Raw genomic sequence first — 12109 nt, 5'->3', positions numbered from 1 at the left:
AGAGTCATTAGAATGTCAAGTACATTAAAATTGTCTCCAAATTAAGTATGTAGTCACTGACCAAGAAGCTGGAGAGGAGTACTGTCTCAGTGTGACGGTTGTAATGATGTCTACACTGACTGCCCAAAGACAGTTTTTATTTACTTTTATGTTTGGCTGAATTGTGATTAGATGCAATTTCAGATCTCAGCCTATGGGTAAGTGAGGTGTCACTCAGAGCCCGTTTGACAGTTGGAGAAACCAAGGCTCAGAAATTTCATGGCAGAGCTGGGATTACAGCCCCTGTCTCCTGCTTCTTGCCATTCCTCTCTGCCTTCGAGCCTTGGTCTGTGCTGTTTCTGCCATCTTGGCTGCCCCTTGCTCACCTTGCCAGCTCCTGTCCATTGCTGCATGGACACATCAGGTCTCAGATCTCTCTGCTCCTCTGCTCTGTCCTGCTTAAAAGCCTGCGATCACATTAGAATAACATTCAGACTCTTTGGTTGGCATACCTCCTCCCCATTATCCATTTTGTTTCTGCTTCCCTGAGCACATTAGACACAGAAGACTTAGGACCTGCAAACTCAGTCCCACCTAGTTCCTGCCCCAATGCCACCCAAGGATAGAAGACTCAGAATTGGCATAGGGTGTGTGCTTTCTGCTCTAAGCTCAGTATACAGGAGATCTAAAACTCACTGACCTAAAGCCTTCCCCCAACGCCCACTGATGACTTAGCCCATGACACAGAGCATCTACTTTGGAGTCCTCATTTCTCTTCTAAATCCCTCACTGAGGCAGGGACCATCACTAAAATTGCAGCCTACTTGGAAATAGAAGGAAGTTAGTTTTTCCTGGTACCCAGATATGTGTCAGGAAGCCAGATGGGTGATCTGCGTGTGTATTCTTTTATTTCATATTATCACAGTCACTTTACAGATCAGGAAATGGAGGCTTAGAGAAGTCAACTTACTTGCCAGAGGTCACAGAACCTTGGAGCTGCCTGTCTGAAAAGTTGTTCCTATCTATACAGTTTTGACTCCCAAACCTACTCCAAGCTAAGACCGCTACCCTCAAGCACAATTTGCTGAATGTGTCATCCCTTGCCTACAATTCCTTATTTTCACACTCCACTTATCTCATTAGCCTTCTTGGATATCAACATGATCTAGATAAAAAGTAATGCTCCATAGCTCCATGAGACTGTGGACATTTGGCACCTACTGTGAAGGTCAGCCCAGCTCCCAGGGTTCTCCTTTTGCCCTCAGAACCTAGTCCCTGATACCCTGCCTTTTCTGCAGACACCCTGCTGAGGTTTCAAGCATGCCTTATGCCTTTTCCCCAAGCTAGAAGGCAACACTTTCTACCTTATTTTCCATTATTGCCCCATGCTTGGCTTCAGCCAATCGGAATTAATCGCATCTGCTCTGTTTTCCTGTCTCCTTGCCTTTTTCTGTTTGCTGTGCTGAAAATGCCCTTAACAATGTTCCATCAGCTACCTATTCTCCCCCAGCCCATCACAAATCTTTGCACATCCGAACTCCTTCATCTTGAAGGTCTGGTGCATATCATGGCTTCTCCATGAAACCCTTCCTTAAGCACACTTTTACTCCAGCTAGTAGCAAGCACTGTCTGTTTGACCTCCCAGCGTACTTTATTTGTACTTCTCCCCGGGAACTTCTCCAGAATTCAAATGTAAATGACACATTGAACAAATTAGCTGTGGCAGCTACAGTCATAAAATAACTGTTGTTTTTGCCTGTCACTGTTCCTCTAAGCCTGATCAAAGGGGTGGGTTCTTCCCCTGACCCTGATGAAAGCTCAGGCAAAACCATGATTGTCTGATCACTCCCAGTTGAGAAAAAGTTCTATGTTCACAGGGGGTTACAAAACGTAGTCTGAATTTAGACATTAGAACACCCAGCCCAATATTCATCAGTGTTTATTTATCTATCTACCTATCTATTGTGTATTTGTTTTGAGTGTTCTTATCATCACTCAAAGATAACACTTCTTAACCATGTACAACCATGGCCGCCTGCAAGCAAGCTGCCATCTTCAGCATAAAGAGTATGTTTGAGGCTGGACATGGTGGCTCCAGCTTATAATCCCAGCACTTTGGAAGGCCGAGGTGAGAGGATTGTCTGAGTCCATGGATTCAAGACCAGCCTGGACAACTTGGTGAGCCCTCATCTCTACAATAAATCAAAATATTAACCAGGCGTGGTGGAGAGTGACTGTAGTTCCAGTTATTGGACAGTTGAGGTGGAAGGATCACTTGAGCACAGCAGGTCGAGGTTGCAGTGGCCATGAGCATGCCACTGTACTCCAGCCTGGGTGACAGAGTGAGACTCCAACTCAAAACAAAACAAAAAAACAAAAAAAGAGAGTATATTTGGCTTTCTCTAGCGTGCTAATACCCATTCTCCTTCACTTACTAACTGCTGCTTCTTGTCAACCTCCATTTCCAGAAAGAGAGACAGAGGAACAGAAGAGATCTATTTTGACTAATAGAATCATAGAAGAGCTTAGCTAATATTTAAAGCTTATCCTTTCTTCCTAACATCACTTTTGTGGGTTCTTCAGAGATTCTCTCACCCTTCCCACTTTTGTTTTCTCAAGCAATGCAGCTGAATTCAGTTGGTCACTTCTTTCTCAGCTGTCTACTTGCCATTTTTCTCTGTTGAGAGTCTATGCCCCTTTTGGCAGCCATATTGGATGCATCCTCGTTCTTTCACAGAACAAATTCTCGGGAGGCAGGTCGATTTCAACCCAGCAAAAACTTTCCTTTGCTCCCACCATCTGAACAATTTGCCAGTCATAGTGTAACCACCTCCAGATTTCTCGGGTTTGAGTTATCAGTCCATATCGCGCTCTTCAACCCCAGGAGCTAGGTGCCAAGTTCTTAAAATGGCACTCAGTCTTCTTAGAGTTTAGCTGAGGTGGCAGACAGCATTCCCCCATACCTTATTCAGCGTCTTTTAACTTTTACTTTCTTACCCTATTTATTTATATTTTAGAGTTGTGGGGTACATGTGAGGATTTACTACATAAGTAAATTGCATGAAGTTTGGTCTTCCAGTGGGCCCTTTCTCCCCCAACAGTGGACCTGGAATCCAGTGTGTGGTTATGTGTCCCTTATCCCTACTCCCTTCTTCCCTTATTTAGCAGTGACCAGGGTCTGTTGTTCTCACCTTTGTGCTCATGTGATCAGTAATCAGGATGTGACCAGTAATCTGGGCCCAGCATCTTTTTTTTTCAGTTGGAGTCTCACTCAGTCACCAAGGCTGGAGTGCAGTGGCACGCTCACAGCCACTGCAGCCTCGACCTGCTGGGTTCAGGTGATCCTTCAGCCTCAGCCTTCCAAGTAGCCAGAATTATAGGTGCGCACTACCATGCTCTGCTCATTTTTTGGTTTATTGGAGAGATGAGGTCTCCCAAGTTGCCCAGGCTGTTCTTGAACCCATGAACTCAGGCAATCCTCTCACTTCGGCCTCCCAAAGTGCTAGGATTACAGGCTTGAGCCACCGTGCCTGGCCAGCATCTTTTAAATAACAGAATCTTTCCTTATGAAGTCCTCTCTTGGAGGGTCATTTATATCCTCTTTGAACTGAGAAATTTTTAGTGTACAGAACCCACTCTTGATTTTCCTTTGATAATTGGCACCTTGATCTGGTACCTCACTTTGGAATTTCATCTATATTAGAATAAGAACCTCAGTAGAAACTTCCAAATTTAACATCCTGCTGTACAGCCAGAACATAGTTCTCCTTTAGAAGACCATATACTGCCTGAGGGCAGAGAAAATGTCTGGTTCATGTTATACCCAGTCGAGCTTGCTTCCTACTAGGCAGCATGTAGCTATAGTTCCCTGTAATGAACACACTTGGTCTTGTATTTTCTGATAGCTACTAGCATCCAGGACCGGCCATGTATTTTCACACACCTTCTTAGGCTGGAACTCAAAACTATTGCTCATGTGGCAGAGTGCTCTGTGTTCATCAAATCCTATTTCCTTTTCCTCTTTCAACCAGCCAGGTTAAAATTTCCCAGTCTCCCTTGTGGTTAGGTAGGGCTGTAATTAGTAATTGAGGTTTAGCCAACAGAACGAAGGCAAAAGTGATATAGGTTTGGACTGTCAGGTTTAGAACCAGAAGATCTCCTGGGCAGTCCTTCATGATTTCCTCTCATTGGTCAGCCAAATACAGAGAAGGTCAGAGCCCTAGAAATAGCGAAACCACACACTGTAAATAGCTTGGGTCTCTGAATGAATGCATGGAGAAGAGCATCAAGCTGCACTTATCTGGCCACTATTAAACTATGCCGTGATAACCACACCTTTACAGTGAGAAGTCACTGAGAAGTATAGATTGTTTATTACAGTTTTGCTTACTAACTCAGATAACTAAGATCTGATTCTCAGATTTTAATAATATACTTTTCGAAACAAGCTAAGGAAGTTCTCCTAGGAACTATTTTCTCAGCTCCCCTGAGAAAACACCAAAAGTGTATTTCCTCATGTTCTAGGTAACAAGGTCCATTCCTTTCTGGGGCAGTGCATGGGCACCCTCCTAAAATTTACTTCATTGTTTTTTTTTTTTGAATTGGAGTCTCACTCTGTCGCCCAGGTTGGAGTGCAGTGACACATTCACGGCTACCCCAGCATCGATCTGCTGGTCTCCGGTGATCCTTCTGCCTCAGGCTTCCAAGTAACTGGAACTACAGGCATGTGCTACCATGCCTGGCTAATTTTTGATTTATTGTAGAGACGCGGTCTCGCCAAGTTGCCTGGGCTGGTCTTGAACCTGTGGGCTCAGGCAATCCACTCACCTTGCCCTCCCAAAGTGCGGGGATTACAGGCTGAGCCATTGAGCCTGTCTTATTTCATTACTCTTTTTAGGTTAAGTTATTTCATTTTTAGTTAAAAGAAATATAGAACAATTCTTTCCTTCTTTTATCACTTTCTCGGGCTTGTAGGTTATAATTCATTTTTAATTAAAAAATTGTTATGGAGTATGAAACTGTAGAGTGAGCATAATTATGGAATGCTAACTTAGGCACTTGACCTCTTTTTCAAAGGGCTGCAGTTCAAGGTATGGTAGGTTATATTTTTTATTTTTAAATTTATTTTTAAAATTATATTTAAGTCCCTTCCATTCTAGAAAGGGCTGTTCTTTTTGAAGTAGGAGAAAGACAAGTTCATCCAACCATGCAAATTAAATTATAAGACTTGGAATCATTATTTTTGTGAAAATGTGTTCCTTATACTGTGTTCGGTCTGACATTCTTTTCAGATTTTCACCATTTGGCCTTTAAATAACACAGGATCAGTAAATGTTTCTGGGGAAAAAGATGACACTCCAAGGTTGAATTTGAACATCTTTGCTTCAGTGTTCCAAAGTTAAAAATACCTAGAAACACCAAATAATCAAAGAACAGGAGAACTGTTGTTGACGAATGTAAAATCCTAGTTTTATAGAGTTTAAAATAGTCTTCAAATTCACCTTGGATTTCAATATGTTAATCCTATTCTTAATAAAATATAAAAAAGGTGATTTCATATCTTTCATTACTATGTTTCAATATTCAATAACACTGAGCTGTAATAATTCTTTGTTTTAACTAAATCATTTATGCAGTAATCTAAAAATACATATTCTCATTCCTCCATGAGGAAGAACTGTTATCACACACTTATAGGTTGTTGGCACTCTTTAACTTTTTATCTTTTTGGTAAACCAAGGGAAGATAGAACCTAGTACACCTAGATTAAAGGATATCAATTTAAAGAGTCATGCTTCCAATTGCTGCATTGATTTACAATGGCCTTTGGAATCTTGAAGTAATCATAGACTAGCTAAAGATTTTATAGAAAAGTTGTTGGAAAAGTTGATGATGGTGATGAATTATATGATATTAAGAACATATTTTAGGCCAGGCACAGTGGCTCAAGCCTGTAATTCCAGCACTTTGGGAGGTTGAGATGAGAGGATTGCCTGAGCCCACAGGTTCGAGAACAGTCTGGGCAACTTGGTGAGACCTCATGTCTACAATAAAATCAAAAATTATCCAGGTGTGGTAGCACGTACCTGTAGAACTGGCTACTTGGAAGGCTGAGGCAGAAAGATCGCCTGAGCCCAGCAGGTTGATGATGGGGTAGCCATGAGCATGCCATTGCACTCCAGCCTGGGTGACAGAGTGAGACTCCAACTAAAAAAAAAAAAAAATAACATATTTCAATTATAGTAAATTTAATATTATTGAGAACTGTCATATGACACTAGGTGCAAGAAGAGATAATTCCAGTGGGTATTGCTCTGATTTTTATGAGCAGCTGTATGATTTATCTGTTTTGGATGGTTCTTGGCTATTAATTTCTGTACAATTTTCAATTCTTAAAGAATAAGGAAAGAACTTCTTGGTACTCTGACAACTTTATATTATAGGCATACATTTGCTAGACATCTCTTTCTGTAGGGAGTTAGATAGATATCACCATAATCATTATCTGCTGTGATATAGATTACACAAATTAAAGGTTCATGCAGGCACACAAGATAGTACAGGACTTGAAACCTGATACTCACCTAGAAATAATCTATAATCTGGTTCCAGGAAAAGAATGAAACATATCTTTCTCAATGCATGCCAATTATACATGTTTTTACATAGGAAATGAGTGCTGCTCAAATGCATCATGTCTTCCAAGTTAGTAATTCTTCAAATTACCCAATAACCCCAATCCAGTAAGTTTTCATTGAAAGGTTGAGTTATAACTTATGAGTGAAGAAGGAATGTGAGTAAAAATATTTTTGTGTGAGAGATGGCAGAAGAGAATGGTCAACAAGTTTCTAAAGGAGTCTGCAGATGCTAAGAATACAGGTCTTATTAGGAAGATGTAAGAAATCATGGGGAGTCCAAGGTAATGTGGGACAGGGTACAAGGGCAGAGACACACATGGCCTGAGATCATGAATCTGGCCTTGACCATGAGAGGCACATGGGTCTAAGATCATGAATCTTAATCAAAGCAATAATGAGTTGATGTAATGGCATAAAAGGGATAAAGGAAAAAGAGCTCCATGAACAACTAAGGACTGGATGACCCCTTTGGATAAGAGAAAGGGAAGTTTAAATCAAGCTTCCAGGGATGGGTAAAAGTTGTAAAGCAATTGAGATAGATGAGTTGAAATGATAGGATATAGATATGTTGGACAAGAGATAGTAGAGTCATAGGGGAGAAAGATGGCTGTTTAAAAACAAGATCAATAATAGGAGAACGAATTTTATAAATTAAGGAGTGTAGCAGATTTAGAATTAAAAATTAATTATAATATTCTTTAAAGAGATTTGAAGTACTTATTTATTTATTTATTTGAGTTGGGGTCTCACTGTGTTGCCCAGGCTTAAGGGTAGTGGCATGATCACGGCTCACTGTAGCCTTGACCTTCTGGGCTCAGGTTAGCCTTTTACCTCAACCTCCCGAGTAGCAAGGACTACAGGAGTACACCACCACGTTCGAGTACTTTATTTTTTATTTTTGTCGAGACGAGGTTTTGCTATGTTGCCTAGGCTAGTCTCAAACTTCTGTGCTCAAGTAATCCCCTTGCCTCGGCTTCCTAAAAAGTGCTAAGATTACAGGTGTGAGCTACGGCACCGGGACAAGAGATTTGAAAGATTTTTATTGAATATATATTCATACTCACGCCACTTAGAAGTTTGAAGTCTGTAATATACCAATGACCAGATAAGACCTACAAGTGTCCTTTCAAACATCAATGCTAAGATCTTAAGGAATAAGCATAATCTCTCCCCCAGACCCTAGCAATTTATTAGTTCTTTTTTTTTTTTTTTTTTTGGAGTTGGAGTCTCACTCCATCGCCCAGTATGGAGTGCAGTGGCACGCTCATGGCCATCCCAGTGTCGACCTGCTGGGTATCAGCGACCCTTCCACCTCAGTCTTCCAAGTAGCTGGAACTACAAGTGCACGCTATCACGCCTGGCTAATTTTTTGATGTATTGTAGAGATGAGTTCTGGCCAAGTTGTCCAGGCTGTTCTCAAACTCATGGGCTCAGGCAATCCTTTCACCTCAGTCTCCCAAAGTGCTGGGATTACAGGCTTGAGACACCAAGCCTGGCTCAATTTACTGATTCTAATGGCTTTATTACCTCTTTGATGCCCTTGGCTAAATATAACAAATAATAGGCAATGACTCTGAGTTCTTCATCCTGGCATGATCATGGCTCACCGTAGCCTCGACCTTCTGGGCTCAGGTGATCCTTCTACCTGAACCTCCTGAGTAGCTAGGGCTACAGGAGTACACTTATCCCTCTATTACACTGCAAAAAGCCATATAATTGAAAGTAAGTATGAATTTAAAAACAACAACAACACAAATCTTAGGGCAGTGTTCTCTGCATCAGCATTCTCTGTACATAGTAAGAGTTTAGCTTCTTTCTTCCCTGCTCAGTAGGGCCCACATCCACAGTTATGTTGCTCCGCGTGACCTCAGGCAGAAGAGGATTGCTACCCTACACAAAGACAGGGAAAATGTCTTGGCTTAGAGAAATGTACTCAGACTAAACTTTAGCTACATTAAGGGTCCATTTGGATTCTATTGAAAAGAGGTATGCAGCCGGGCGATTGCTCAAGCCTGTAATCCCAGCACTTTGAGAGGCCGAGGTGAGAGAATTGCCTGAGTCCAGGAGTTTGAGACCAGCCTGGGCAACTTGGTGAGACCTCCTCTCTACAACAAACCAAAAATAAAAATAAAAATAAAAATAAACCAGGCGTGGTAGCACACGCCTGTAGTTCCAGCTACTTGGAAGGCTGAGGTGGAAGGATTGCCTGAGTCCAGCAGATCAGGGCTGCGGTGGCCGTGAGGGAGCCACTGCACTCCAGCCTGGGCGACAGAGTGAGACTCCAACTCAAAAAAAAAAGAAAAGAGGCATGTGGCCTTTCACAGGGCCAGTGAGGGTCTTGGCTATGATAGCTTAGGTAATAACACTAAACGTACAGTGTAATTTAGCTAAGAATTATCAATGCCAGTTTACAAAGGTAGAAAACGAAACTCTTAGTGATTATTTATCTCCAGGCTCTGGCCCTGCCTTCTCCTGGTTCAAGTTCCATGAACTCTGAACTTGGAGCTCGTCTTAATGGGTGGTGGAAGACCGTGTTCCATTTCTCCTGGGACTTCATGCTCATTAGTCACAGACGCCAATTAGAAGCTTTGTTGGAGAACTAGAGGAATGTGCCGCAGCCCATGTAGAGGCCCGGAAGCCCCTTTCACTTATAACATGGATGAATGAGTCTCCATGGCATGCCAAGCCACACATCAATAGGTCGTGTGCATCAGCAGACAGGATCAACAAAAGCAGTGCAAAAAATGTTGAAGTCAGCACTTTCTGGAGCCAGCCCTATTCATTCCAACTGATAAGGATTTAAACATTTTCATTAGCTTTGCTGATCCCAGTCCTTTAAAATGGCAAACACATTATAATTATTTTTAAAGCAAGTTACATAATCTGGGGTGCAGCCCTGGCTTGATAATTTTCTAGAAATGATTATTGACCGTTATATACCCTCCTGCAACCAGGCGGGGTCAAGCTGAGGTTAATGTTCTCGCAAACTACTTAGAATCTAGAGTAACAACTGTTTTGGAAGGGATTATTGCCATTGTAAACCACTGACAAGGGCTTGAGATGGTCATTCTTAATTAAGAAAATAAAAAGATTCAGCGTCTGTGCTCTCATCCTGCAGCTAACAACTGACTCCAACTTCATCCAAACACAGAGTAAAATTCAGCAAAGAGATGGATTTATTTTTGTAATAATTTGCTTTTGATATTTAATCCAAAATATGCTGAGGCTTCAGAAATAACTTTGGGTATTGAGTGTTGAAAAAATATTTGCTATAAGTTTTTTTATGAATCCCTTGTTTTCATTTCAACTGTGTCTTATTGCTGACTTATTACTAACTTGTTGCTTCCAAAGAGAATTTTAGGGCAAAATATTTCAAATTTATAGCATGTTCAATGGAAGTAATAAAAGTTTCCAACAGTGTGTATTGTGCAACATGTCATGTTTAGACAACATTAGATAATTAATGTTCCTTTTAATCAACTATTTTATTTGCTAATGTACTCTTTGGTGTGCCATACAATTATGTGAATAATGAGATCAGATAAATATTAATAGCAGAAAAAATGTCGAATACAGTCCCATTCATATCTACGAAGCTGCTGGGGTGCTATAGCGATTGCTAGAGAGAATTGGAGTGCATTTTGAGAAGACTGGACTACTTTGATACCTAGAATATATGTATAAAGCTGTACACAGACTGCAGAAGGATTTGTCAGAAAAATGTCTCAAGGAAGTAGAATAATTATAGAACTCCAGGGCTTTGAGGTTTGCATTAAAACTTTAAAAAATATTCTTCTGGCCAGTCGCAGTGGCTCACACCTATAATCCCAATACTTTGGGAGGCCGAGGTGAGAGAATTGCCTGAGCCTACGGGTTCAAGACCAGCCTGGGCAACTTGGTGAGATCTCATCTCTAAAATAAATTAAAAAATTAGCCAGGCATGGTAGTGTGCGCCTGAAGTTCTACTACCTGGAAGGCTGGCAGAAGGATTGCCTGAGCCCAGCAGGTCAAGGCTGTGGTGGCGGTGCCTGTGCCACTGCACTCCAGCCTGGGCGACAGAGTAAGACTGATTCAAAAAAAAAAAAAAGGCCTTCTAGTCTCTCAAAAGGAAGAACAAAAGATGTTTGCACCATTCCAGAAAGTATTATTTGTTCCTTTATAGTACACTCCCTGAAAGTTTTCTCAAGGTAGGATATAATCTCTCTCCAAGCCCTACCCCATCTTTTCTCCACATACAGACTGTGGTTGAGTTTATTGTAGTAGTTCAAAGGAAATGCAACTCCTCAGGGGTTAGATAGTAAAACATTCAAGGTTACATCAGTTTGATAATTTCTAAGTTGAATTTGAATAGTCTACATTTGGACAGTATTAGCAAGGAAGCTTTGCATGGAGAATATACTTGTGAAATTCTTAGGTTTTTTTTTTTAATGTCAGAAAGGTCAAAGTAGAACTTCTTGTTCTGCATTTTTTAAAAGAAAACCTAGAAGTGTTCCCACTACCAACACTTAAAAATAACACTAAGAAAGATATTCTTTCAAGTGCATTACTAGCTTGCAAAAAGAGAGAGAGGGTGAGCAAGAACTAAAGACCTAGGTATGAGATAAGGAGAACTAAAAGCAGTGTGGTAAGAACACAAACAGATACTAATTTGCATTAAGGCGACTTATGGGTGTCAGTAACCTGGAAGCTTAGTTTTAGATTCTTATGAGGGATAGGGGACAGGTGAAAGTGTTCCACCAAATGGACATAATAATGATGTCTATCTGTCTCTATTTAAACGCAAAGTGAAGGGACAAATATATTATCACTCAGAATTTATAACGAGGGCTCTGTGAATGGTTTAGGAATACCTGAATCAAGAAATTAGCCTAAGAATTCACTTAGGACACAAACTAAAAACAAATGCAAAATGTCTCTGAAGGGCTGGCTATGTCTATTCTGGCTACATATTTTTATACAGTATTTCCCATTGAAGATGAACTCAATATTTACCATTAGAACAATCATATCACCATACATAATAAATAAAAAAATATGAATATTAAGACCTTTGAATAAAGGAACAAAATAAGATTATTCAATATAAGTTTTAAATGACTAAACTAAAGAGAATACACATCATATGAAAAAATACAGTATTAAAATATTAAAATAATGGATCACCTGGAAATAAAAACTACAACAATTGAATGAAAAATTTAATTGGCAGGTGAAACATCTGTTTAGCCATTGTTAAAGACATACTTAATGGTCTCAAAGACAGGTTTAAGGAAACAGTTAAGAATGCAGCACAGTGAGACAAAGGGAAAAATATAACGGTAAGCGATAGGGGACATAAAATGAACACAAAAGTTCAACATGTCTAACATAAATTTCTGAAAGAGAACAGAATTCTGAAGAGACAATATTCAAAGATATATGACTATATGTTTCCCAGAATTGACTAAATATATGATTCCTCTGAGTTAAAAAGAAATCAAGATAAAGACAAA

The 12109-nt window shown here is 40.4% G+C and overlaps 1 protein-coding gene across 1 annotated transcript in view; it reads left to right on the top strand.

Annotated features, from left to right (window-relative positions):
- The first annotated feature begins 2006 nt into the window (after nucleotides 1–2006).
- The window catches only part of LOC110595204 (peptidyl-prolyl cis-trans isomerase A-like), a 32554-nt gene continuing 22451 nt past the window's right edge, over nucleotides 2007–12109 (top strand). The window contains exon 1 of the mRNA XM_021709990.1: nucleotides 2007–2046. Within this exon, the coding sequence (XP_021565665.1) occupies nucleotides 2007–2046 (40 nt within the window). The remainder of the gene's footprint in view (nucleotides 2047–12109) is intronic.

This window comes from Carlito syrichta, unplaced genomic scaffold, assembly GCF_000164805.1.
Source record: "Carlito syrichta isolate Samal-C Ts95f unplaced genomic scaffold, Tarsius_syrichta-2.0.1 Scaffold287858, whole genome shotgun sequence".
Classification (NCBI taxonomy): Eukaryota; Metazoa; Chordata; class Mammalia; order Primates; family Tarsiidae; genus Carlito; species Carlito syrichta.
Note: the sequence above shows the minus strand (reverse complement) of the source record. Positions and strands in the feature narration are given on the sequence as shown.